General features: G+C 47.9%; 1 protein-coding gene across 1 annotated transcript; it reads right to left on the bottom strand.

The window, feature by feature from the left end:
• Positions 1-1,186: 1,186 nt before the first annotated feature.
• LOC101761768 (expansin-A31) lies at positions 1,187-23,651 on the bottom strand. Its single transcript, XM_022829703.1, has 4 exons — positions 23,498-23,651; positions 23,108-23,379; positions 2,176-2,395; positions 1,187-2,073 (listed from the first exon to the last, which is right to left on the bottom strand). Exons 1-4 carry the CDS (start codon positions 23,649-23,651, stop codon positions 1,442-1,444), a joined length of 1,278 nt encoding a protein of 425 aa, XP_022685438.1. The 3' UTR covers positions 1,187-1,441.
• Positions 23,652-27,828: the final 4,177 nt, after the last annotated feature.

Here is a 27,828-nt window from a genome sequence, read left to right as displayed (position 1 = left end):
AGTTTTGAGTATCAGTAATGGTAATAAGGTTCCATTTCGCCAAGATTCCAAGCCATTTCTTTGTGGTGTAAGCTAAGCTCTCCCAACAAAATACTCGATGAGCCCTCAAACAAGATTGCTAGGTGCCCAATTCGCACCGGGGAAAGGCTAAACACGAGGGATTTATTTTTTTTGCATTCAGTGTTTCATGCTGTCTGCCGACAAATGTGTCATAGATACCTGTTGTAAGGACCTTAAGGGCGTCAGCACATGCCCATAACTTCTAGATTTTGACTTGCTCGAGCTAATGATTGATTCCCAGGCATGCTTTTTCATTGCTCTAACTCCCGGGCTCCCGCCATTAAAATTTCTTAATCGAATAGAAAATAGCTTAAGTTCGCCACGTCCAAGCAAATCATGCTAGTAATGAAATCACCACATGCTTCATCACTTTCCAGTCCAATTATTAACCGCGTAATTTTGGGTGACATGTGCTTATATAATCGGCCGTTCGTTGACAGTTTCAGTTTGCGTGCTTGATTGTTTCGGTTTCGATGAACAAAACCAGAAGAGTTTGAGTTGGTGAGTCAATCATTATGATGTACAAATCAATGCTAAAATGTTGCAATTGTCACTTTGTGATTTAATTTGGCATGGGATCCCATATTGTAATGCATGACATCAGAAAGGCTATTTAGAGGCATGTCATCATATTTAACCAAAAAGCACATGAACAACAAACCATCAGTCTTAATAATTACCACATTAGACTAACTGATAAGAAAGATCTTGTGCTTTTGTTCTGCCGTGGACTTCGCTCCCTGTTGATTCGCTCTTTCCTTCACGCATCGGTGTCTGTGGGTGGTTGTTGGTGCTACGCCAACTTTGTGTTCCAGGGTAACTGCCTTTCATGTGCATCTATCAAGTGTCTTGGTAAAGGACTAAGAATTTAACCTAGCAATTTTAAGGATCAGCAATTTTAAGGATCAAGTGTAATAAGAGTCAGGCTAAAATACTATCTCCTTTTAAACTAGTATTATTTAGTGCTGTGTTGGATTGCGAAGGAGTCATAATGATCCATTACCACCTTGCACCTTCTCATGGGGTACTGAGATATTACAAATGTTCTCCCGAGAGGTGTTGTTCCTTATACTGCGGAGATCTGAATTGGAATGCCTGGCTGACAGACTCTTTGACATGTGGACTCTTATAAAAACTCTGTTTTCTCTTTAATGAAATATGTGCAGTACATGTAATCGGGAAACATAATGTGCTTTTGTATCTACAGGTTGAAAACAAATGCAGGCCATAGGTACATGTGGCCTCGGGCCTCCCTTCTTGCTTTGTCTGAGCATCACATAGGAGAGATGCCACGGTCAGACGGCCGCCAAGTGCACCCACACTCCGGCCAAATTACGAGGACGCACTTGCCATCTTACCCAACCGCAAGAAATCGCAAGTTTTAGTAGTAGAAGTTCTGGTAGGTGGTGTAGGTCTGGCCGAACTGCCACCACGCCGGCGCCACGTTGAGAAACTGGATGTACTGCCCGCCGGTGGTGGTCACGGCGAAGCTGAGCCCCTGGCCGACGAGCCCGGCCAGCGCCTGCCAGTTGGCGCCCCAGTTCCTGGACATCTGGATCCACCCGGTGTTGTCTCCCTTGATCCAGGCGGCGCCCACGGAGCCGCTTCCGCCGAGGTTCTGGATGTTGACGAGCAGGAAGTAGTTGCATCCGGCGATGCTGAAGCGCACGCCGCCGTTGCGTGAGCACTTGACCTGCTGGTACAGGACTGGGATGACGCCGGCCTGGTAGATTCCGATGTTCTCCCACGCCGGCTGCGACATGTCGAAGTGAGGGCGCCCCGGGCCGCACCAGCCGCCGTTGGGCAGGGCGTAGTTGGCCGGGCACAGGTTGGTGGCCGTGACGGTGATGCTGTTGCCGGGCTTGCAGTACTGTCCGCCGGGGCGTGATCCGTCGCACGTGATGGTGTAGCACTGCCCGCACGACGCGCCGTCGTTGAACAGCGTCTGGCTCAGCGCCGCGTTGAGCACGCCGTACCCGGCGTCGTACAGGTTGCCGTACCCGCAGGCGCCACCTGCGTATATACCAATCTATTAGTACGCGCGCAGCTAGCAAAATTCGTGAGGCATTGTAGCTCTTCTACCGAAGTGTAACTGTGCAAGGCTTGCAAGCTTACCCATGGTGCCCCAGCCGTCGGCTCCACCGTAGAACGTGGCGGTGCCCGGAGAGCCCTGGGCTGCGGCGAGCGCGAGGCACGCAGCAAGGAGGACCGTGCATAAGATCAGGGACTTGGCCATATCCACGGACACCAATGCAGAGGGTAGCTGCAGAGAACGAGATGGAAGTGAAGGTGCGTTCGTGAGGACGAGGTATGGCCGGGGAATGCTGGCTTTTGGCTTTTGGCGCTAGGGACGCCGGTGCTTAAATAGTAGAGGAGGCGTCGAGGCTAACTGAAGAATTTCTTACTCGCGATGGTTGGGGATTGGGGAATGATTGTCGTACACTCGTACCTCGCGTCAGAACCTATATAGTCAGACCTCAAGAAATGCGTGTTCCACTTCCATGGAAGCAAGCACATGCATCCAGGTGCATCATCCACCGCCGGACTGGCTGGCAGGCTAATTAAGCTCCAGGGCCTGACTTTGGAGCTGGAATGAATCATGGATGCAGGCTTTGAGTATATATTTTCATATGCTAATTAATTACCTTAATTTAGATACCTTAGCTTAATCCGTTGAGAAAATTAATTCGCATTATTGTGAAGGACGGTGATCAACTAATTAATTAACCTGACTTATTTAATTTCCACATTAGTCGAAATTCTGCTCGTCCTGTTCGTTCAAAAAAAAAGAAATTCTGCTCGTCCCATACTATGTGATTTTGGAAGATTTGGCAACCCATCGGAATCATGAATTTTCTTTGGTGGTGACTACCCAAGTACTTGACGTTTCCCGATACTATCCACAAAATTAAGGAGGCTGTACATTTACTCTTTTGCTCCCTGTTGGTTCGTACGCTCATCCCCACAGTGGCAGCCAGCATTCGTACGGGGGTGTTTGAGAACACCGTGCTAAACTTTAGCATCTGTATATTGGATGTTTGGATACTAATTAGGAGTATTAAATATAGTCTAATTACAAAACTAATTGCACAGATGTAGTCTAATTCGCGAGACGAATCTATTAAGCCTAATTAGTCCATGATTTGACAATGTGGTGCTACCGTAACCATTTGCTAATGATGGATTAATTAGCCTTAATAGATTCGTCTCGTGAATTAGACTCTATATGTGCAATTAGTTTTGTAATTAGCTCATGTTTAGTCCTTCTAGTTAGCATCCGAATATCTAATGTGACCCTGCTAAAGTTTAGCACCTCGTATCCAAACACCCCCTTGGCAATTTCTCCTTTTGGCTTGCGGGCGTCAAATAAAACGATTCGGAGGGAGTATAACGTACCTGTTGCAACGATCATAGCGAATCAGTGCGCGCCTGTAACTTACAGCCTTTGACTTGCGCTAGCTATTGACTGATTGCTAGGTCTACTACTCATTGTTCACTCGTCTCTTGTCCATTGAATTGCTTAGTCTATCCGGCAAACATGCAACTTCAGGTTTGGCATCCATGCAGATCATGATCTAGTAATGAATGTTCCACTATGACTAACAATCATTTCTGGTTGGTTTAACCGCGTAAGCTGGAATGGTTCCTATTTCTATAATCCACCATTAATTGACAATTTCAGCTAAGCTGGTTTAGATTGGGTGGAGGCGATGATGATGAGTTAGTTAGGGACGTTGCCTGACCATTTTGGATGAAATAGAACAAGAAGAATATGAGTTGGTGAATCAATCATTAACAATGTGCAAGTCATTGCTTGGATGATGTTGCAATGATCATGTGCTTTGTGATCATTTGATTGAATTATTGCATTCCATCATGAAAGGCAATGCAATCTTGAGTTATCGCTTCAGAAAGTGTATTGTACTACCTAAGTACATACATATATAACCAAAAAGCACCTTTTGTAACTATGTACGTGTGTGTGGGGTTCTCTCCGGTGTAAGTTGTTAATTTAGAAAATTAGATAAACGTTGAATCAGTCTTGTGGTTCAATTACCAAGTTAATTATACTAACCAATAAGGCCATTTGGTTATTATAGTTTCACCCTAGTAGCTCGACAGAAATCAAAGGTGTTGGCGCTAGAAATCGGTCGACCGAATCTCAGCGACCGACACACGACTCGGGAGAATCTGCTTAGCTCCTGTTCGGGTGAATGCCCTGGTGCGGTTCGCGCGGCGTGCCAGCCAATCTGACCTGTTGATTGGCAAGGAAGAACACGTGTCAGGTTCAGAAACTACGATCGGCTAAGTTTCCGATCGAGAGAGTTTATCGGCGAATCGGCCGATTTACTGTGATAATGAAATCAGCTATAAGACAGCCTGATCCCTATAGCCTTGTAGACAGGAAATTGCTAAAGTGATCGGTACAAAGCTTGTGATAACAACACTAGGAACAGATCTAATCGGCAACGGATGAATCTAACGATAGAAAATAAAGAAAGCCGATACTACCGATTCCTAGCTGGATAACTGGTGATAAGAAACTAGAAAAACACGTAAAAACCTATGAATCTAGCAAATATCGATAACTAATGAATAAATCTAAACGAAACAACAGCGATACGCCCGGAGTTAAAGCTTAGATGTTACTCGATAAACGGAACTTACAGAATTGGCCGGAGATCAGGATGATGCAGCCCTGCCAACCCTCACGAACTCGTGAGAAGAGAAAAGTAATGGCGAAGTCGCCTGCTCGAAAGTAAGTACGAAGAAAAAGTAGCTTGTTGTATTGATTGGTTCATGATTACAGATTTACAAAGGTAGCTACTTATAGCCCCGTATAGACAACTTCTTAACCGACTAGAATCCTATCTCTAATTCAAACAGAAAACGAATATCTACAAGCACAATTCGTGCTAGGTTAGTTACTCCACGCTTCGTGGGCTGACCTCCACCTTATCCTTCTATCCCTTTCCAAGCTCATACAGGCCCAATTAATCCACCCTCCTAATCGGCCGATTTCTCATCGGCAAAAGATTACCGATTGAGACTCTGGTGCATCCGTCCTAAAGCGAGACAAAAGTCGCCAGCCGATTCCGCACTGTAGCACCATTTGGCCGATTCCCAACTGTGCTTCTCCAATTTCCTTTCTTCTTGGCGCCGATTCTACTGGTGACGAAATCTGACGTCAACACATGCCCCCCAGTTTCGGAGTAAAACACAGTCTTTTACTTCGAAATTCTTTATAACCTCCCCTCCGAAACAGCCGCAGTGAAAATCTCCTTCCGTTTCGCGGTCTCCCAGCTGATCATTGCAATTTTTGAAACGGGCGCCCACGATAGCCACTACCCCCGAAAAACTCGAAACGCCGGCGCGGTGAAAATTCCATTTTTACCCTCTCTTCAGGCATCCTTTAAATAACGCTTCACCGCACCTCATCTTCAAGCTCACGTCTCTTTTCCCAACGCGCGCGCATCCTTCTTCCTTCGACACTTTCCCTTGCTGCCGAAGCTTTCTAGCTCCACCTCCTGTTACTTCTTCCCTCTTTCCTTCAATGGCGGCTCCTTCCGGCAGCTCCCCGGCACGCGATGCCCTAGAGACAGCGCCTCCGGTGGTGGTGGCGACAACCGTCACTCCATCCACAGATGAGGGAGCTTCATCAGAAATCCCAATGGCGATCCCCATTGCGGCCCCGTCATCCACATCCGCATCGGCGACCACACCGATTACTTAGAACTTCATCCCGGAGGTAAATACCGAATCCTTCCCCTATCGGCAACGTATTTTTCTTAGATCTGTTTCTTACATTTCCACACTCTTTTTCCTTTTTTAGGCGGTTAGGCATAGAATTACTATTCACCTCACGGGAAGTCCTGGCCTTGTTTGCCTCGGTCCTATGGGAGACCCAGATCCGATAGATCTTATAAATTTGGAAACTGATCGGATACCCTTCAAACGATCCGATATGAACTTAGATCAATGGGTGGGTACTTTCAGATCCTGGCTGAATGAAACCCCAGGTTGGAGGGAATGGTACCAACGGATGGCCGCGTCAAAGAGCGTCTTGTGGGAAGAGCTCAAAATCGGCCAGTGCATCAACCTCTCCCTGTCTCAAATGGAGAAAAATGAGCCGTTAGTGATGGCGGCTTCCTATTTTTGGTCTGACGCTCTTAATGCGTTCTTATTTGGGCACGGTCCTATGACCCCCACACTGGCCGATGTGGTCCTCTTGACCGGCCTGGACATATCTTCCCCTGACACACCCTTCCGCCTTTTGACCACAACGTCACATCGGCTGGACACAAGGGGAATCGGCGGCTGGAAAGGCTTCATCAAAAGTAACAAGAAGACCGGTACCGTTGAGAACAGGGAGCACACAGCTTTTCTGATGATGTGGCTAGAAAAACACTTCTTTTGTGGAAGAGCGGCCGGCTTAACAACCAACACCCAACCCTTAGCTGAAGCACTGTCCAGAGGGGACCATATTCCTCTTGGGAAACATCTACTGGGTGCTGTGTACCACATGCTTCATCAAATCGGCACAAGACTTTCCAAGGGAGAACCGATCGGCAATCCAGGTGGGCCTTGGTGGTTTGTCAATCTATGGTTGAACCTTTACATGAGCAGAATCACCCGGCAGCCGGTGGACCATATGACGTTTCCCAATATCGAATCGGCGGAGGACCCCACCGAGCGTCGCCGATGCATGTCCTTTGGTGAAGCAGCGTCAACTTTTCCAGGTTGTGCGTATTCTGCTACAAAGGTAGCCGAGTACTTTCGGTGCTTTTATAATGCATTTAATGAAGACGCATCCATTTGGTTCCCGTACCAGCGAGACAACCCAGTCTTTGAGCTCCCCACCTGCTTCGACTCGACTTCTGGCCGGTTTGATGAGGATCTTTATGAAGAACTGATCAAACCAGGACTCCTACCGGCCAACTTCTTTTCAGGGAAGGATGCCCCTACATACGAATTCTACAACCCGTCTACTGCAGCACGACAATTCGGCATGGGTCAACTGCCGATACAAGTGTATTTTGCTGGCCGAATCAAGTTCAGAGATGTGCTCACATCTGGCCTGGATTACTGTCGGTTGCGAGACCGAATTCCGGACTCCAGTACGATTAACTTGAATGATTGGCTATTATTTCCATTTGCCGTCCAGCCGTTCAAACTTTGTGGGCCGAATGGAAGCAATTTCTATTCTGCAACTCAGCATCGGCATATTGCAACCTTCTAGATCCGGCCAACATTGATCCAAACGCCGAGGTATTTCTGATTGCCGATTTTTATTCTTCCCAACATGATTGAGCACTAATGATTTCATTGTTTCTTTAGGCCGGGAATCGGACCCCTCCAATGCACAGCCGCAGCGGACGGTTGATAGAGAGCAATCCATATACCACCTACCCTCTTATCGGCTATAACGCCTCGTCTGTTGACGTGATTGCCGGCCGATCAAAGCAAGTTCATAAGAGGACCACTAAAAAGACCAGTCGCTGAGTCCGGGCTCGCACGGAATCGGCGGATCCTCCTGTGCTTGTATCGGTAGAAACTTTGACCGCACCGCCTTCCCAGGTCACTCAAAGTGTCGATACTCAAGCCATCACACAAGCCGGGGTGGCTGCCGTGTCATTATTGTTGGAAGCTATACAGGTAAGCCCGAGTTTTGCCATCTCCGATTGTTATTTTGATATTAACTCTTCTTAACTTTGTACTTCTCAGAGCACCCCTATGGAAATACCACAGTCAGCGACAACTCAACCGGACACCAACGCGCCCCTGCCCTCATCCATTGAGGTATAGTGCTTATCTTACGGATTTCCTTCGGGTATTTGTGTAATGTACTTGATTCAACTCTTCGACACAGGCCATCGGCACGCAGAGCGCTTCTCGACCACCGATTTCTTCTCAGGGGGCTGGTCCGAGCACCGTGCCGATTGTCGTGGAGTCCTCTTCATCAGATGAACCTATGGCGCAGGCCACTGAGCAAGACACGACAGCTTTACAAGCACAGCATGAAGAAATTCGCTTCAAAATGGTAAGTTCCTAAACCAGCTTTCAACCAGCCGATTTGCTCTGATTCCCCGCCGATTCATCCTTTTTCCTTATTTCCTTAGGAACAAGATTCCCCCGACAACAGCCTCTTCTCCTTCGCGGTTGCTCTTTCTGATGACGAGGAAGTCGCATCCCGCCAAGTCGCTCTAAGCTCCGTTCCTGATGACGTCCAAGCTAAACTTACCAACATCCGATCCCTCCTACAATTGGACATCGGCCGATTGGTAGAAGATGCTTCGCCGATTCGGCAGCTCTTCAGTGACGTCAGCGGACGAGTACCAGAGGAAGCGGAGGAGGCCTTGGCGCCGGCGGCCTTCATCGAATCCATGAGGATCCCAGTCTTCAGGGCCCTTCGTCACATGGCCGATCGCGCAAAACTGGCCAAAACTCGTGAAGATGAAAACGCTTTCAAGCGTCAGGCTCAAGAAGCGCATCGGCGTATCCATGTTCTAGAAGACTCACGTCCGGCGATCATTAGTGAAATAGACCGCCTCAAACGTCGGAGGGCGGAACTTGCCAAAGAGATGGAGCAAGTGACCAAAGCAATCAGTGCCGAAGAGAACAAACTCCAAGAGCTGCCTTCTGCTATTGCCGATTTGACACGGGAGAGGTAGCGTTTTGCTCATGTGGCCCTAAGACTCCACCGCATCGCATCGGAGGTCCCTGGATCGGCGGAAGAAGACCAACGGGTTCTTGATTCTACCGATCAGATCTGGCGCCGGGCCATCACGGTTATCGATACCCTTTTGGGTAATCTGTAACACACTGACCGTTTTGTACGAACATTTACTATCTTCTTTGACCGTCCCTCGCCACGCCTTCTCTATTTACTGCCTTCCTTATTACCGATGGGACGTGGCCTCACCAGATTTCCACGCATTTTTCTCCATAAATATCGACCTCGGCGCCTACTCCCGATAGTATCAACTCGGCTCTCACTTCACTTTTCTTCTTCTTCTCATCAGCGCGACTGTTTCGTCATGGCTTCATCGTCCTCTTCTTCTGTTAATCAGGTGAAGCCCTGACTTTTCCTTTTAGATCTTAGGAAACGAATGTTTCGCCTTATTCCTTCTTTGTTTCAGCCCCAACGCCTCGGTCTGGAGCTCGTGCGCGCGATCGAGTGCATCCACTCTGAAGATCCATTGACCCCGGAGGACAAGGCTCTGATTCTGGCTCACCGAGAGGAGCTTCAAGACCACATTACTGCAGAGGCTCGTGCAGTCTTGGATGCCGTGGTAAGTGAAAGCCGTCGCCGATCTCCAACCATGAGGGGTCGTCGTCGTGACGCTCCTGGAGATGACGTCACTTCGGCAGCCCGCACGATCCTGGACTACATGGAGAGGAACGGCGGCCAGCGTCCTTCCACCGATAGGGCCCGTCTGCTTCCTCGGCCAGTCATCCTTGCGGCGGCAGAGGCCTCGCGCCTTCGTGCTGTGGACGAGTTGGAGCGGAATGGGAAGGCATCCCAGAAGAAGAACAATTAGTTTGTTTTTTGTATTTTTTGTTCTAAGGGCGACTAATGTTTTGTCGGCCATGTAATCTGTCGCCCGTATCGAATGAATGTAATCGGTCGATCCGATCGACTTATGTATTTTGAACCGATTTGTATCGGCTACGTGTGATTGTGTTACGGTCGATTTCTTACGCTCCGACCCATATACTAGGGTAATACCTTTTTAAGTACCTTCCATTTAGAGCTCTAGTAAACTCTTCTCCTTCTATCGTTTCTAAAATGTAAGCGTTTCCTGGAGCGCATCTGCCGATTTTATACGGCCCTTCCCAGGTAGGGGACCATTTTCCGAATTTAGGATCTTTCGACCCGATCGGCAGTACTAACTTCCATACCAAGTCTCCGGGGGAAAACTGTTTGACTTTGACCTTCTTATCGTACCACCTGGCTACTCTCTTCTTATTTTCTTCAATGCTTATCAGGGCCCTCAATCGTTGGCTAGCCAAATCGTCAAGTTCCCTTTTCATAAGTGATGAGTAATCATCGGCCGATAACCGGTCTTGGAGCGAAATACGCCTCGATCCTGCCCTCGACTCCCATGGTAGTACTGCATCGTGACCGTACACCAACTTATAGGGAGACAACTTAGTAGCCCCATGACAAGCCATCCTGTATGCCCACAGGGCCTCAGTCAAACATAGGTGCCACTTCTTCGGATTTTCTTCAATTTTCCTTTTGATCAACTTGATTATTCCTTTGTTGGAGGATTCTGCTTGACCATTGGCCTGGGCGTAATACGGCGAAGAATTTAACAATTTGGTGCCCATATCGGTTGTAAATTCCTCAAATCCCCCCGATGTGAACATTGTTCCTTGATCGGTTGTTATAGTCTGAGGAATGCCGAATCGGTAGACGATGTGGTCTCTTACGAAGTCGGCCATGATAGCCGATGTCACGGCTCTCAACGGGATTGCCTCCACCCATTTGGTGAAGTAATCTGTAGCCACCAGAATAAATTTGTGCCCCTTGCTTGACGGTGGGTAAATTTGGCCGATAAGGTCTATTCCCCATCCCCTGAAAGGCCATGGTTTGATGATGGGATTCATGGCCGATGCGGGTGCACGTTGGACGTTTCCAAACTTTTGACACTCCTGACAACCTTTATAATATTTGAAACAATATTCAAGGATTGTAGGCCAATAGTACCCGTTGTTCCTGATCATCCACTTCATCTTATGTGCCGACTGGTGTGCTCCACATACCCCTTCATGGATTTCTCCCATTAGAGTCTTGGCTTCTTCTGTCCCAAGGCATTTAAGAAGGACTCCGTCGACCGTTCGGTAGAACAGATCATCTTCGAGCAGTACGTATTTGGTGGCATGAAAGCGTACTCGTCGCTCCACCTTTTTAGATGGATCCTTCAGGTAATCGGCAATTTCTTTACGCCAGTCGTCGGCTGCAAGTTCTAAGGCCATAGCGCCCAGAATCGGCCGATACCCAGATGCGTGCTGGGCGAGTTTGTTTGCTTCTTCATTGCGGTCTCTTGGAACATGCTCGATTACTGCCGATCTGAATCCTTTTAAAAGCTGTAAGCAATCTTCGTGATAAATTCTTAATACGTCACCTTAGCACTCAGCCCTTCCGGTTAGTTGATCCACAATCAGCATAGAATCTCCAAAGATCTCAACAGAATCGGCCTTGACTTCTCTCAATAATTGTAAGCCTTTTAATACCGCTCTGTACTCCGCTTGATTGTTAGTGGCGGCGGTTTCTATCGGCAGAGAAAAATCATAGCTTGCCCCCCGAGGCGATATGAGAACGATGCCGATTCCTGATCCGACCCCGCATGATGACCCGTCAAAAAATAATTGCCAAGGTGCCAGTTCCACGAGGGCGATCTCCGGTCCACAGTGCTGGGCGACGAAATCGGCCATGACTTGACCCTTGACGGCTTTTGCCGATTCATACCGCAGGTCAAATTCTGATAAAGCTAAGATCCATTTACCGATTCGTCCTTTCAATATCGGCAGTGATAGCATGTATTTTACTACGTCATCTTTGCATACGACTACACATTCTGCCGACAGTAGATAGTGCCTGAGTTTGGTGCACGAGAAGTAAAGACACAAGCACAAACGCTCCACCGGAGGATATCTTGTTTCGGCATCCAGGAGTCTTCTACTGACGTAATAAATTACCCGCTCTTTGCCTTCAAACTCTTGGACTAGAGCCGACCCAATAGCTTTTTCATCGGCTGATAAATACAGTTTAAACGGCTTACCAGTTTGAGGGGGAACCAAGACTGGCGGTGAGACCAAGTATCGCTTGATATCTTCTAACGCTTTGCGCTGTTCTTCTCCCCATATAAATTCCTGGTCTGGCTTCAACTTCAGAAGTGGCGTGAACGCTTGAATCCGTCCAGATAGATTAGATATAAATCTTCTGATGAAGTTTACCTTGCCGATTAGAGACTGTAGCTCAGTTTTGTTCTGTGGGGCCACGACTTTGTTGATGGCCGCTATGGTCTTCTGATTGACTTCTATTCCTCGTTCGTGAACCATGAATCCTAAGAACTGTCCGGCGGATACACCGAAAGCGTATTTGTTGGGATTCATCTTAAGACCGTGCTTTTTGGTGCACTCTAACACCTTTCGCAAATCAGCCAGATGTTCCTCATGGCTTTTGGACTTGACCACAACATCGTCGATGTAGATTTCCACCAAGAGGCCAATGAGTTTGTGAAAAATGTAATTCATAGCTCTCTGATATGTAGCGCCAGCATTCTTCAAGCCGAAAGTCATCACTACCCACTCGAATAAACCAAGATGGCCTGGACATCTGAAGGCCGTTTTGGGTATGTCCTCTTCGGCCATAAGTATTTGATTGTATCCGGCGTTTCCGTCCATGAAGCTAATAATTTTATGTCCCGCGGCGGCATCGATCAGTACATCGGCCGTAGGCATGGGGTAGCCATCCATCGGTGTGGCCTGATTAAGATTCCTGAAATCAACGCAAACGCGTAACTTCCCATTTTTCTTGTATACTGGCACGATGTTTGAAATCCACTCGGCATACCGACATTGCCGAATAAATTTCGCTTCGATTAGCCGAGTTATTTCAGCTTTTATGTCTGGTAAAATTTTAGGATTGCAACGCCGTGCGGGTTGTTGGTACGGCCGATACCCTGGTTTTATGGGTAGCCGATGTTCAACAATAGATCGGTCTAAACCAGGCATTTCGTGATACTCCCAAGCAAAACAATCCTTGAATTCCCTTAACAAATTTGTCAATTTACACTTGTATTCCTTATCTAAATTTGCACTAATGAAAGTCGGCCTTGGTTTGGTTCCATCACCTAAGTCTATCATCTCTAATGAATCGGCCGACGTGAATCCATGCCCCAGCTTCCCATCTTCTCGGGCGAACTGATCCATCTATTCTGTGTCTTCGGAGCCGACTGCTCGGATCGGCTGTAGGCCAAAATCGGTGACCTTCAGGAAATCAGTCTCCCACACCCTACCTGATATGCACCTGACGGTCTCGCAGCTCCACTACTGCGTGTCGGCTGCTGCAATGCTGTACGCGGAGTCAGCTTTGACGACCTCGATGTTATCGCCGACCCATTGTACAAGGCACTGATGCATAGTTGACGGGATGCAGCAGTTTGCGTGTATCCAGTCTCGGCCGAGAAGCATGTTGTAGGATCCCTTCCCATTAATAACGAAAAGCGTGGTAGGAAGGGTCTTACTGCCGATGGTGAGGTCGACGCAGAGAGCACCGCGAGCGTTTGACACCTTGCCTTCGAAATCCTTGAGCATCATGTCCGTTCTGGTCAGGTCGTCATCGCTTTTACCCAGCTTCCGGAGTACGGCGTACGGCATGATATTGACAGCAGCTCCTCCGTCGACCATCAATCTAGTGAGGGGGCGACCGTCAACGTTCCCTTTAAGGAACAATGCTTTCATATGTTGTCGTTCGTCGTCTTCGGGCTTTTCGAACGTGGCCATCATTGGCTCTAAAGCCAACCGTGCTGTCTGTCCTTCTATCGCCGATACGTCCTGTTGATCGGCGGGGGTCATAAATTCTATCGGCAGTATGAAGACCATGCCGATCTCGGCCGCCGATTCATCACCCGCCGACTCGTTGTTTCCCTTATCGTTTCTTTTGGGGCGCCACACCCGAGGTCTCCCTTCCTTCTTGTCCATCGCGCTTTCTTCTTCTTGCTGTTCCCACTGGCGGAGACGTTGGATTCTCCGTTTTTGTGACTTGGTCAAACCGTCGGGGCACCACCTGGGGTTTATTGGCCTCCCTTCTGTCCTGGCGCGTTCCCACTCCGGTTCGCGTCCTAATGGGTTCTCATCCGTCACCCGAGCATCGGCCATGTTTTCGAGCCAGCTGTGAACGCTGGCTTTGTTATTTGACTGATCATGTCGATCAGCCCTGCCCCCCTGCCTATCATGGCGTCTATCTTCCGATCGATCATATCGGTCACTTCTGCCCCCCAGCCGATCACGCACGGGAGGGCGCTAGTCATCTTGGTTGCGCCAATTCCTGCTGATCGGTTCTGGCCTTCCATCCCTGGAGCGAGACCTGTTGAACGGTCGATTGCCTCGGTAGGGACCGTTGCACTCTGGGCAAGTATCGGCCGAAGGTAGCCTGAGGTTATTTTCCCAACAATGAATGAAGAACGGGCATCTCCAGTGCTCCTTGTGCCGACGCATCGCTTCCTCTCGGGACCTTGAGCGTTCATGTTGGCGTTGGTACTTTTGGAGCAGGAACTGGGAAGTAATACGTGGTCCATCTGACTCACCATCATCGTCCTCCATTCGCCGTTTCCCTTTGACATCTTCAGGCGTAGCTTGATTTCTGGGATCGACAGAGCCACTCTTTTTGGCCGATTCGGACGTCAGCACTTTTGTTTGGAGAGAATTCTTTCCCGTATCAACCATGTTGGTAGGAAAGGGGTGTTGGTCAATCTTCATTGGTTTGACCGATTTTGCCGGCACTTCAAATTTGAGTCTGCCTTGCTCAATGGCCGACTGTATCTGTTGCCTGAAGATCTTGCACTCGTTGGTATCATGTGATGTGGCATTGTGCCACTTGCAATACTTCATCTTTTTTAATTGTTCGGCAGAAGGTATCGTATGGTATGGCGAGAGTTTAATCTGCCCTTCCTGGAGGAGAAGATCGAAGATTTTATCGGCCTTAGTTGGATCAAAACCGAATGCTTCTGGCTCCTTTTTGCCGAATGGGCATGATATCGGTTTCTTCCCCTTGATCCACTCCGCAAGTCCGATTTGAACATCTTCTTCATCCTCTAATTCTTCCAGGAACGCCACTTTCTTCTGGAAATTCCTTCGTGGATCGAATGGACGCACCTCCTGTCCGGACAATCGGTGAACAATCTGGCTCAGGCTTTCGAACTCCTGTGAAGCATATTTCTCTTTAATGTGTGGCAGAAGGCCTTGGAAAGCTATATCGGCCAACTGCGCATCGGTTAGAGCCAGGGAGTAGCACTTGTTTCTGATTTCCCGAAACCTCTGTATATACGAGGGTATCGGCTCATCACTCCTTTGCCGGAGGCTAGTCAAATCGGACAGCTTCATTTCATGAACCCCAGCATAGAAGTACTTGTGGAACTGTCTTTCTAAATCGGCCCACGTGATTATCGAGTTTGGTGGCAAAGTCGTGAACCATTGGAAGACCGATCTGGACAGAGATGACGAGAACAACCGTACCCGTAGGGCATCTTGCGTAGCTGCTTCTCCGCATTGGATGATGAATCTATTCACATGCTCCACGGTCGAAGTATCGTCCATCCCCGAAAATTTGGTAAAATCAGGAACTTTGTACCGATGGGGGAACGGCAACAAGTCGTATGTAGATGGGTATGGTGTTCTATAGGTATAAGTTTGCATTTTCGGCTTCAAGCCGAATTGTTCTTGCATCACCTCCGCAATTTGCGCCGACCAATCTGGTTGTTGCTTGGGAATAGTTGGCTGCGGTATCGGCATGTGCTGATAAATCGGAGGCTGAATAAAAGGAGACTGATGAAGAGGTGGTATCTGAGTATAAGCCGGCGGTGTAGTAAAGGCTGGCTGTTTGAATGAACCACTCGTTTCATCATATAGCATGAGCTCTGCTGTCTTGTTGACCTCCGGAGCGACAGGCTGGTATGGTGGTATGATCGGTCGCATGGCCGCCTGGGAAGATGCCTGGAACGGAGGGTTTCCTTGACTGGCCGATTGATTCAGACCGGCCGTGTTTAAAGGTGCCCCCCAGGGTGAAGGGCTGACTGGAGGGAACGGTGCAGAGGACATCTGGATGGAGCCATATCCCAGCGGAGTTGATGATGCAGATGCGCCTGAACACCCAATAGAAAATTGAATCGGCTGTGAAGCCGAATATGGGTAAGTTTGATTTGGTGGGATCGGCTGAAAATATGTAGGTCCTCTGTACCCTTGAGGTATGCCCCCGGCGAAGGAGTTAACGACGGCGTTGTGCACCATGTTTGAGATTACCGGGGACTGATCGATGAAGGCGTGATGAATAGATTGTTGAATCATATCGGACATTTTATCCGAATCCTCAGAAATTGTGATCTGACGGGGAGTAGGGAAAGGAGTTTTCTTAACAGTCTCCCCGCTCCTGGAACGGCTGAAAGATTTCAAGCAAGTTTTCCGGACTTGTTCCATATACTTGTTCAGATCTTCCTTTTGGTCGTCCTTTAGATCTGCTTCCGTCACCTTGATGACGTTATCTTCAGAGACTTCAGCAGCTTTCGACATGACGGCGGTTGTATTTGTCCCACCGGGCGTGCCAAAAGTGTGTTGGCGCTAGAAATCGGTCGACCGAATCTCAGCGACCGACACACGACCCGGGAGAATCTGCTTAGCTCCTGTTCGGGTGAATGCCCTGGTGCGGTTCGCGCGACGTGCCAGCCAATCTGACCTGTTGATTGGCAAGGAAGAACACGTGTCAGGTTCAGAAACTACGATCGGCTAAGTTTCCGATCGAGAGAGTTTATCGGCGAATCGGCCGATTTACTGTGATAATGAAATCAGCTATAAGACAGCCTGATCCCTATAGCCTTGTAGACAGGAAATTGCTAAAGTGATCGGTACAAAGCTTGTGATAACAACACTAGGAACAGATCTAATCGGCAACGGATGAATCTAACGATAGAAAATAAAGAAAGCCGATACTACCGATTCCTAGCTGGATAACTGGTGATAAGAAACTAGAAAAACACGTAAAAACCTATGAATCTAGCAAATATCGATAACTAATGAATAAATCTAAACGAAACAACAGCGATACGCCCGGAGTTAAAGCTTAGATGTTACTCGATAAACGGAACTTACAGAATTGGCCGGAGATCAGGATGATGCAGCCCTGCCAACCCGCACGAACTCATGAGAAGAGAAAAGTAATGGCGAAGTCGCCTACTCGAAAGTAAGTACGAAGAAAAAGTAGCTTGTTGTATTGATTGGTTCATGATTACAGATTTACAAAGGTAGCTATTTATAGCCTCGTACAGACAACTTCTTAACCGACTAGAATCCTATCTCTAATTCAAACAAAAAACGAATATCTACAAGCACAATTCGTGCTAGGTTAGTTACTCCACGCTTCGTGGGCTGACCTCCACCTTATCCTTCTATCCCTTTCCAAGCCCATACAGGCCCAATTAATCCACCCTCCTAATCGGCCGATTTCTCATTGGCAAAAGATTACCGATTGAGACTCTGGTGCATCCGTCCTAAAGCAAGACAAAAGTCGCCAGCCGATTCCGCACTGTAGCACCATTTGGCCGATTCCCAACTGTGCTTCTCCAATTTCCTTTCTTCTTGGCGCCGATTCTACTGGTGACGAAATCTGACGTCAACAAAAGGGAAGTACACAGTCTGAAAGAGAACGTTATGTACATGTATTGTGCATTTCATGCCTCAATGAAATAGGACAAAGGTGTAGCAAACATGGTCCAAAATAGGCTATTAGTTTGTGACTTTGGTGATTAATGTGACAACACAGTCATTAGAACTAACAAAGTATTTAGAATATATCTTGAAGGTATTTTAGGTCCTAACGAAGCAAGACAAGCAAAGAAACAAAGAAAAGACGCACCAATGCATTGCACCGACGCAATTTGGGGTCCCACCAAATCAGTCGGTGACTTGACAGGCTACACGGGTTTTGGGCACCGACTCATTCGGTGAGGTCAAGGCCATAACCACTGAATCAGTCAGTGCTAAGGGCGCACAGAAAAAAGACACCATCGGATGATCTGATAGCTCACGAGGGAGCGTCGGAGCTACCATCGGAGCATTTGGTACACTGCGATTAAGGACAAGTCAACAAAGACCATGGATGATTTGATGGCCTCATCTCTAGATGCGTTGGATGAATCGCTAGGAAGAAAGAGAAGAAGAAGGAGGCACTGGATGATCTGACACTATGCATCGATGGCATCAGACGAAGCATATTTTCTTTGAGAAGTTCCAAAGGGGTTTTGGGGTATGAACTGTGGGCACCGGAAGATACGATGGGTGCTAAAAAGACCATCGGATGAATCGGGGCATTAGGTCGGTGTTGGTTTTTGGGCACTGGGAGGTCAACGACTAGTAGCACCAAATGTTCCGATGCTAGCAAAATCCATACCATCGGAACATACGATGGTACACTTTAACTAGGCATTGGAGCAATGGCTCTTTGAGTCCTTGGACTATTTATACCCCCTCTACTCGCCCATTTGGAGTTGCTAGAGTGTGCAGAAGTCCATTGGAGATCAAGACTCATCAAGAACACATCCAAGCCACTAAAAGTGCACAAGTGATTAATCAAAGGTTTGGCACAAGCTTAGGAGAGTGATTAGTGCTAGCATAGGCATAGAGAGGAGAGAGTGCATGGTGTGTGAGGGATATGGGCTTTTTACTCTTGCAGCATCAACATCAAGATTAATTACCTTTATAGCCCAATAAGCTTTATGTTCAAGTTCAACGGGAAGGTGGTATATTTTCCTATAGAAGAATTGATACGGGGTCATACCTATAGGTATTTTGTGAGCCGTCCTGTATGCCCATAATGCTCTATCTAGCTTCTTTGACTAATCCTTCCCTCCTTTGGTTACCGTCTTCTTCAAGATATCCTTCATATGTTTATTAGAAGTTTGCACTTGTCCATTTGTTTGAGGATGATAGGTTCTAGATACTCTATGTTTGATCCCTAATTTTGATAGACATTTGCCAAAATCTTTTCTCGTGAAATGTGATCCTCCATCGCTGATCAAGATCTTGGTACTCCATACTTGGGAAATATTATAGTCTTGATCATGTGAATCGATTCTTCCATTGACGCCTTTCGACATGGAATGGTTTCTACCCATCTAGACACGTAATCAACCATGACTAAGATGTGCTCAAATCCGTGTGAGTTTAAGAATGGTCCTATGAAATCTATACCCCAAACGTTAAATAAATCCACCTGCAAATTGTAGTTCAACAACATAGAATTTCTAGCTGAAATATTTCCTGTTCTTTGGCATTGCAGGCAAGTAGCAACGAATCTCTTTGCATCTTCATGCATCTCTAGCCAATCAAATCTGCTTGCCCAGACTTTTGCTTGAGTTATGAAGTGTCCATAATGTTGTCCATATTCTGATGAATGACATTTTAGAAGTACCTGTGGCGGAACCACCTCGGATTAGCTTGATTAAGCAGGGTTAAGCCGCCTAACATGCGACACTCCTGCCTAACCCGAGCTAACACGAAGTGCCGTCGGATTTCGTCCGATTTAACCACTTAAACATGATCGAGTTTAGCAAACCCACACGAAGGTGAGTGGTTACAGAGAATACAACAAGTCCACTAAGTTAAACAAGTTTTACCCATTTAGTTCGGCCATAAAATCCAACATCAGAGTTTTACAAGATTCAAAAGAATAACAGAGAAAACACTAGCGGAAGACTTTGTCGGGGTCGGATGTCCAGGCGAGGCCAGCCAGAACATCACTGAGTCCTCTCCTCGCCGTCCGAGGAGGGGTCCCACTCGACCGTCCAGCCTGGTGGGAGCTGGGGCGGCCAAGCACCAACCAGAGAGGGGTCGGAAGTAGCAACTTCACCTGAAAAACAGGAGCCACAACAAGGCTGAGCTACTAAGCTCAACAAGACTTAACCGATAGGAGTAAGGACTACTCCTCCTTCTAGACATGCAAGGATTTTTGGCTGAGGGGTTTGTTTGCCAAAAGCACTAAGTAACCCTATTTCAAGTTTTAGCTCCGGTTCTAGGTTCATTTACCAGTCTAGGTTATGCCACCTATTCTAAGCATTCATAGAACCAAGCAAGATGTGTAGATATAACAACAAACATTGCCATCATCAGATTCCTCATTTACTCAGGGTGACATAGCGATCAAGCAATCTCAAACTGTGAGAGGCAGACGAATCGATTCGAGTTCTTTAACCATGCATGGTGAACCTAGCCTCACGACATCCGCGCACCCGGAGGTCGCTTCCTGTGTCGGCCTTCCCCATCAATCCCCTAACCCGTGTCGGACCCATTTCCTTTGGTGCAAGGTTCCACAGACCCAGCCTCTGCCGTTCTGTGACCACGCTTGCCACCACGTGCGACAACCAGCAGGGGAAACTCCGTTCCAAGAACAATAGGGCGATCGCTCACGTCTAGGTTCAATCCGGTACTAGGCTTCCTCATCCCATACTAAGTATGAGGCTAGTACTTTCAAACACTTGATCACGAATACCACCACTGTCGGGCCTTAGCAAGATTTCATAGACAGACGGGGCAACCATCCGACCACCAAAAAGTTACCAAAACCCTGCCCCGTCCATCGTCCTTATAGTTATAACAGGAGAGTAAACATGCAACTCCTACAACTCGCGAGTGACAGGCAATCACTCAACTTTTACCGTCTCCTAGTTAAGCAATGCAGCTACTCGGTCCAACAGCTAGTGCTCAGATCATGGGTTAACTGAGTCATGCATCTAGGGTTTCACACAACTCCTATACGTAAATGCACAAGCATGTTACAGAAGGCATGTGCAAGTTTGGTAAACACTCAAGGTTTTCATGCAACCGGGGCTTGCCTTCAAGCAAGGAGGACGGGAACTGCTCGACTTCGGGGGCGACTTCGACTTCGGAGGACAGGAGCTCGGCTACAGCTTCTTCTTCTGGCGCCGGGTGCAACTCGTAGAAGCCGTCGGCGAGGTGCAGCTCTACACGAATGCAATGCAAGGGTTAGCTTAGACAGTTATTTCAACAGCAACACTGGCTCGCCTGAGCCCAGAAACTTGCGACAAAGAGTAGGAGGTTATGGTGGTTTGAGAGAGCTGATGATGATCAAGAGGTAAGGGTAGGAAAGGAACTAGTGGTCTGATCCTTGAACTAGAGGATGTGATAAACTAGGGGTCCTTAGATGCAAGCGCTGAAGGGTTCCCAAGTTTTACACATACACCCTCGAGTTGAAGAAAAAGATCACAGCCAAGCCCTCGGGTGAGGCGGATAAGGGTTGGCGGAACAGACAGGGTCGGGCGAGACGGAACCGGGGTCGGACGGATAGGAGGGGTCGGGCGAGGCGGACTGGGGTCGGCAACTCACCTTCTTCCTGAAAGGAAAGCTTAGGGTCGGGAAGAAGCGGACTTGGGCAGAGAGAACTAAGGTTTGAACAGAAGCTAAGACCGGCAATGCTCCGGCGGCGGTGCTGCTTCTTGTGGATCACAAGAGAGCTCTTACGCAGCACGGAGGAGCAAGCTGCTGGGTGACTTGGAGAAAACTAAGAGAGAACTGAGAGAAGAACTCCTCAAGAACTGGGTGGGTGGCGCTAGGAGCTTGAGCAGGGAGCTAGAGAAAGCTGAAGGCAACAAGGGCGGAGGGAACTCCGGCGACGGGGGCATTCCTTTTATAGCTGCTGGAGCAGAGGAAAGGAAACGGCGCGGAGAGAGAGAAGGGGAGCGGCGCGAAGGCCAGGGAGAAGCAATGGAGTGCTCTGCCGGGGCGGCGATTGAGCTAAGAGGGCGGTGGTGCAGAACTCCGGGGGTGACGCCAGCGATCATTGCGTTCTACCGTCAGGGCGGCGTAGGAACGGGTAGACTGGTGGTTGAGATTTGGCGGAAAGCGGGCGTCGCCGTGCGGAAGAGGTGATAGAAGCGACCGGTTTAACGGCGCTAGAATCGAGGGCGCACAGGTGAGAAGACAGGCGGACGCGGGCGCGGGGGAGAGCGCGGAACAACAGATTGTCGGGCGGCATCTGACAGAGCGGGGGAAAGGGACTGTCGCAACCGCGGTCGGGGTTGGCGGTGGAGGAATCGTCGTGTAGCGGCGACCGGGCGGCGCGACTGTGGCTGAAGGGACGGAAAAGACGGGCAACATCGGGCTCTGGGGCCGGGATCTGGTGGCGTGATGATGGGCGCGGAAGGCGAGGCTCTGCAGAAAGGGGTGCAGAGGGCTTCCACTGCCATTGGGGAAAGGGGGCGCGGGAACCCACTCGGTTGCTTGCCAGAGACAAAACTGAGCGGCAGGCGTCGGAGAAGACGAGCCACGCGGCAGGAAGACTCTGAGGCGGCCATGCAACTCGAGTGCGGCTGTCGCGAGGGATCTGGAAAAAGATCTCACGGGTCCACCGGTGGATAGATCGAACGGGTGAGGAAGATTAGCAGAATCCGACGGTGGGCTGAGCTCGCCGGGGTCGGGAGAGGAGCGAAGCGGGAAGGGGTCGGATCCAGGGGTCGGGACCGGCGGAAAACTGAGCACTTAGGTGCGGTCAAGCAAGACAGCTGACTAAGGTTAAGGACTGCGATCAAGACTAACTGGAAAGGCTTAGGGGTCGGTCGTTACAGTACCGCTTCTCTTTCTTCTCTTGGGATGCATCTTCTTAATACTCCATCTGCTCCATATCTATATAGGTAAGGTGCAGACCAATAGTTTTTTTTGCTTTCAGCAACTAGTTTTCTCCTTTTATTCCTGTGTAAGTGATTTAAGGGAGCTCCTTTTATTGCTCTAATAATGTCATTCATCCAAGTATCCTTGTCGAGTATTCTATATAGATGATCGTCTCTCATTCGATCCTCCATAGGCTCTTTTCCATCATCTTGTTGATAGATTCTCGACAAGTGGTCAACCACCACATTTTCTGATCCCTTTTTATCTCTGATCTCCACATAAAATTGTTGTAGCAGCAATATCCAACGAATCAAACGTGGTTTAGCATCTTTCTTGGATAAAAGATATTTAATCACAGCATGGTCGGTGTACACAATCACTTTGGAGTTCACGATATAAGATCTGAATTTTTCAAAAGTGGATACTACCACAAACAATTCTTTCTCCGTGGTTGCATAATTTATTTGAGCCTCATTTAAAGTCTTTCTAGCATAGTAAATTGTGTGTACCTTTCCTTCATTTCTTTGTCCAAGGACTGTTCCAACAGCATAATCACTTGCATCGCACATTATTTCGAAAGGTAGATTCCAATCTGGAGGTTGAATGATAGGTGCACTGATAACAGGAGAGGGGCAGGACCCATCACCACTGAGAAGTAGGCGGCCATCTGGTCGTAGGTGCTGTTGGTAGCTTTCACCGTGGTGCTATACGTCTTGAGCCAGATGGTGGGGTCAGAGCAGCCATCGTACTTGTCGTTGATAGCCGGCTTGAACGAGGTCGGCCACTCAACAGCCCTGAGGTGGGGAGTGAAGGTGGTGAAGCCATTGATCATCGTGTCGTCGTTGTCGTCGAGGTTGTACATGCCGGGTGGTGCCCTGGGGCGTCCACCGTTGTTGCGCCTGGGCGGGACGTAGGCGTCTTCAGGGGCACCATGCAGTCGTAGTCGGCGCGGTGACGCATCTCATCTTCTTGTCGTCGGCGGTCCTCCTGTTCCAATTCGCGACCGTATCCAAGAGTGCCATAGTCGCGGTCGTACTCGGCACGATGGCAGAGCTTGGCCTCTTTCCGCTCTTGGTGACGGTTCTTGAGGTCGGCGCGGAGGTCGCGGCGGTCACATAATTCTTCATTGAGGTCACGTTGCCGACCTTGTCTGCCGCGATCCTCACCTCTCCTACCGCGGTCTTCGCCATCGCCTCTCCTACCGCGATGGCGGTTGTCGTGGTTGTCGAGTTGACGGTTGTCGTTGGCGGGTAGGTTGGCAGGTTGCTCCACCTCCTCTTCATGGACGGGCTCCAGCAGACCTCCCGCGCGGTTGCTGTGGTCGCCTCGGTGGTGGCCGGATCTGTTATGCCCAGATCAGCTTTGAGAGTGCCGGGTAGCAGTGGACCGGTGGTATGCGAACCGGCTGTGGGCCCGCTCTTCGATCTGGGCGTTGGCAACACGGATACATGCCCGGATCCACCGGAGTGGCTCCGAATCTGGAAGATTTTACAGGTCTGCGAAGGCAGCCCCCAGGTTAGCCTAGGGTCTAGTGAGGACATTGTGGCCGGCCCCCTCGAGGTCGGCTTGTAGATTGTGGGCGCGTGCAGGGTGCCTGCGTCTGCCTCAGGCACCAGCCTGGTTGGCGTTGTCGCTATCGTCGCGCGGTGGTCAGCGCTGATTGCCTGCTACTTCTGCATCATCAGGTTGTTGCTGGGCGTTGGCTTGCTCCTGTTGGCGCTGTTTTGCATGCTCCTGGTTCTTAGCGTTGTGACCTGCTTCTTGAGAAGAGGTTTCACCATCCCTATACGGATCATCGGTGGAGATCACAAAGGCTTCGCGATCTAGCATGGAGGAGTTGCTTTCATCATCGCTTCCATAGGGATTCGGAGTCAGGATGATGTGGAGGACCTGGAGCTCACCACAGTCTGGAAACTAGGCGGGTTCAGGTGGGCCTTTAGATTGGATCCGAAGGGACTGCGTGAGGTTTGCAGAAAAAGTAGTAGCCGAGTTCCTCAGGCCAAAGGGGGTGAGGGACGGACCTTGTGCCGACATTGTTGAGCGTAGGCGCCGCCTCAGAGAGATCAATGCACTCAACAATTGTGTTGCTGATGCGATCTAGCCCCACGATCGGATCGGAGGGCGTGGGCCAGCGGGTCGCAGCAAGGATGTGCGGGGCCCTCTCAGAGAGAGAGAGATCACCGACCTGCTGGGCAAGCGGCGTGATGATCCTCAAGTGAAGACCTTGTGGCTAAAATCATTAATTATTTGCACCCAATCTAAATAAACTAGCTTATTAGCTAAAATCATCAAATAGCGGTGGATTATAGAAGTACAAGTCATACATTCTATGCAGCTAGGTAAACTTCCGTTCAAGTTCTTAGCTAATCGATGGAAATTTGTCAGTATTAGCCACATTCATAGGAACAATCGCTATTTCAATGAACTCAACCATGACTAGCTGAGGGATATGGGTATCCCATGGGTCCCCACCGACTAGGATACTAGCTGGTCCTGACAAGTGGGCCCGTTCGACCAGAATGTGCAGGCCAAGGACATGAAGATATTGGAGTATAAGTCAAGGAGATCCTGAGCTGGTGGCGGATGCTGAGTTGGTGGAGGAGGCGGTGGAGTGAGAGTCCACCAGCATGCTTCCGAAACGGATTTGGATTGGGTTGGCGAGGAAGTCCTTCATGTTCTTAGGGAAGACAATGCCAGGGCGGGATGCCATCGAGCTCGCTAGGGAGGATCTTACAATCTCCCCTACCTGGCGCGCCAACTATCGGATTTAGTAGCCTCGACAGTCTATCAGGGGGGTTACCCCAAGTGGTTGATTTGTAGGCAGAGAGGATTGAGAGACCAAGAACTCGAAGGTGATCACGAGAACATGAGGGTTTTAGATAGGTTCGGGCCTCCGGAGAGTAATACCCTACGTCCTGTATGCTGGTGGTTTGTATTGCTTTGCGCTGGTGCATGGTTTACAGATTGGATTGGGATGCCCTCGGGAGGCGTCCTTGACCGCCTTTTATAGGCTGACGACCTAGGGTTACAAGTCGGTTTGAATCTAATCTACTTGGTCATTACATGGAAGGTGATCTGAGTCGGATTATAATACGTATCCCGTAAAGTCCGGGCTGATTTGAATCGTCGGGCCTCCTTGACTTATACTCCAATATCTTCATGTCCTTGGCCCGCACATTCTGGTCGAACGGGCCCACTTGTCAGGACCAGCCAGTATCCTAGTCGGTGGGGATCCATGGGATACCCATATCCCTCAGCTAGTCATGGTTGAGTTCATTGAAATAGCGATTGTTCCTATGAATGTGGCTAATACTGACAAATTTCCATCGATTAGCTAAGAACTTGAACTGAAGTTTACCTAGCTGCATAGAATGTATGACTTGTACTTCTATAATCCACCGCTATTTGATGATTTTAGCTAATAAGCTAGTTTATTTAGATTGGGTGCAAATAATTAATGTTTTTAGTCAAGAGTTGCATGATCGTTTTGGACGAACCCAACGAGAAGTATTAGGTTAGTGAATCAATAAGTACAAGTCAATGCTAAGATGCTGTAATGCTCGCTTGAGATATCTATAGTTGGATTGGACAGAGGATGACATATCCCATTGCATCACAGCCTGCAGTTTACGTAATACATCATTATATAGCTGAAATTTGGAGCTAAAAGGGATGTAGGTGTGTCATGTTGTTGTCTAGCTTTGTGTGCTGAACAAACTATGTGCTTTGATTACAAGGTTAGAGTGTCAGGATAACCGGTATAATCATGTGCTTTTAATTTTTTTTCCACTTATTAGCCCAAATGGAAATCGAGGGAGATCGACAATCTGAGATTCTCATGGAAAACAAAAATGTGGGCAATGGTAGGGAATTCAAAGAAGTAATGATAAGCACCTTGTTAATCGTGTTGAATTTGTGCCTTACATGGGTTTGAACATGAACTTATTTTAAGTTTTTAGCAACAATTGAGTTGAAATGTATTATCTTAATTAGTAATTGGGCAGTAACGAAGACTCCACGTTCACTCTCTGGGTCTAGAAATTAATACATTATTCAGAGAAAAAGGAATGCAAAAATTACCTACCACTGACAGCAAAATACCAACATGTCTATTTAAAATTACAAACCATGTTACAAAATTCCTCAAATCCTTATATTCTTCTCAATACCCATCTCTACCTTTATTAAAAAATAAACCCAAGTCCTTGGAAATAAAAGGCAAATACAATTTTATAATGTATAAATTCAGTGCACATTGCATGAAGTCAAGATAGACATGAATTTCATGTTTAGAAATAATTGAATTTATTGTTTCCATCAAGCCAATGTTTTGTATTTCCTTATCCCTATCCAAGCCTGTCCAATAAGAATCACACACTTTCTTTTATGGGTTCCTTTTGATCCAAGCTGCTGATGGGTCGAGCCAAATTTGCTCAGGTCTAATGTAAGAGATCAAAGTTGCAATTTCAAATGATATTTTAATGTAAAATGTAGCAGAAAATAGAAATATAGCTGCATAAAAAAGAGAAAATAATATGCGCAAAGAAAAATACAATGTAAACTATTATCTCTCTCCTCGACGATGGAGATAGTTAGATTGGCTGGCACTATTGTGCACTATGCAGCAGCGCAAGGGGTTATGTGAGGTGTTGGGTTGGATATCGACTCTAAGAATGTCACAAAGCATAATGATGTTGAAATAGGGGACGAGCTCAGATTCCAATGGGATACATGAAATTAAAAAATGGACATAGAACATATTTAGATGAAAAAAATAAACAAAATAAAATAAAATAAAGATGCGATACTAGAGGATAACCTATGCACTAAGATCATGAAACAAAAACAATGTAGCATATTCTACTGCGGACTGTTATGCAGCAACATAATGGAATGTCACAAACAAGTAGTACTTTTGAATCAGGATATGAACTCGAACATGTAACTTATGGATGATAATCAAGAGGGTATAACTAAGAGAAAGCAAAGCAAATTATTATGATTAAGATGGATGGAAAAAGTTCCTAAGAACCCGTTCGGTTGCCCACATAAATGGAAGGGTCCATAGGTGAAAATACACGCTCTGCTATATCAAACTTTGGGACTGCTATACCTAGAGGGTAGAATTATATGTAGTCTACGGGTTGCTGATAGTGCATCAACAAAACCTGTAGCATTGATAAGCAATACCAATAGCCATTTATCTAATGAGCGAGATATTTACACATATTCACTACCAGAAACAGTAAATTCGCCGAGTGTAAAACGTGTGCCGAGTGCATTTTTTCGGGCACGTGGCAAACACCGTCTTTGCCGAGTGTATACAATGAGGCACTCGACGAACATAATACACTCGGCAAAAAGGAG

This window comes from Setaria italica, chromosome IX (genome assembly GCF_000263155.2).
Source record: "Setaria italica strain Yugu1 chromosome IX, Setaria_italica_v2.0, whole genome shotgun sequence".
Classification (NCBI taxonomy): domain Eukaryota; kingdom Viridiplantae; phylum Streptophyta; class Magnoliopsida; order Poales; family Poaceae; genus Setaria; species Setaria italica.
Note: the sequence above shows the minus strand (reverse complement) of the source record. Positions and strands in the feature narration are given on the sequence as shown.

Excerpts from the sequence above, each read along its gene's own strand:
- LOC101761768 (XM_022829703.1), bottom strand. The coding sequence starts at position 23,651 with ATGGCGAAGACCGCGGTAGGAGAGGTGAGGATCGCGGCAGACAAGGTC. Across the intron at positions 2,396-23,107 it reads TGGCCGCCTACTTCTCAGTG|CCAAAAGCCAGCATTCCCCG; the intron begins GTGATGGGTCCT and ends TAGCGCCAAAAG. Across the intron at positions 2,074-2,175 it reads CGACGGCTGGGGCACCATGG|GTGGCGCCTGCGGGTACGGC; the intron begins GTAAGCTTGCAA and ends GTATATACGCAG.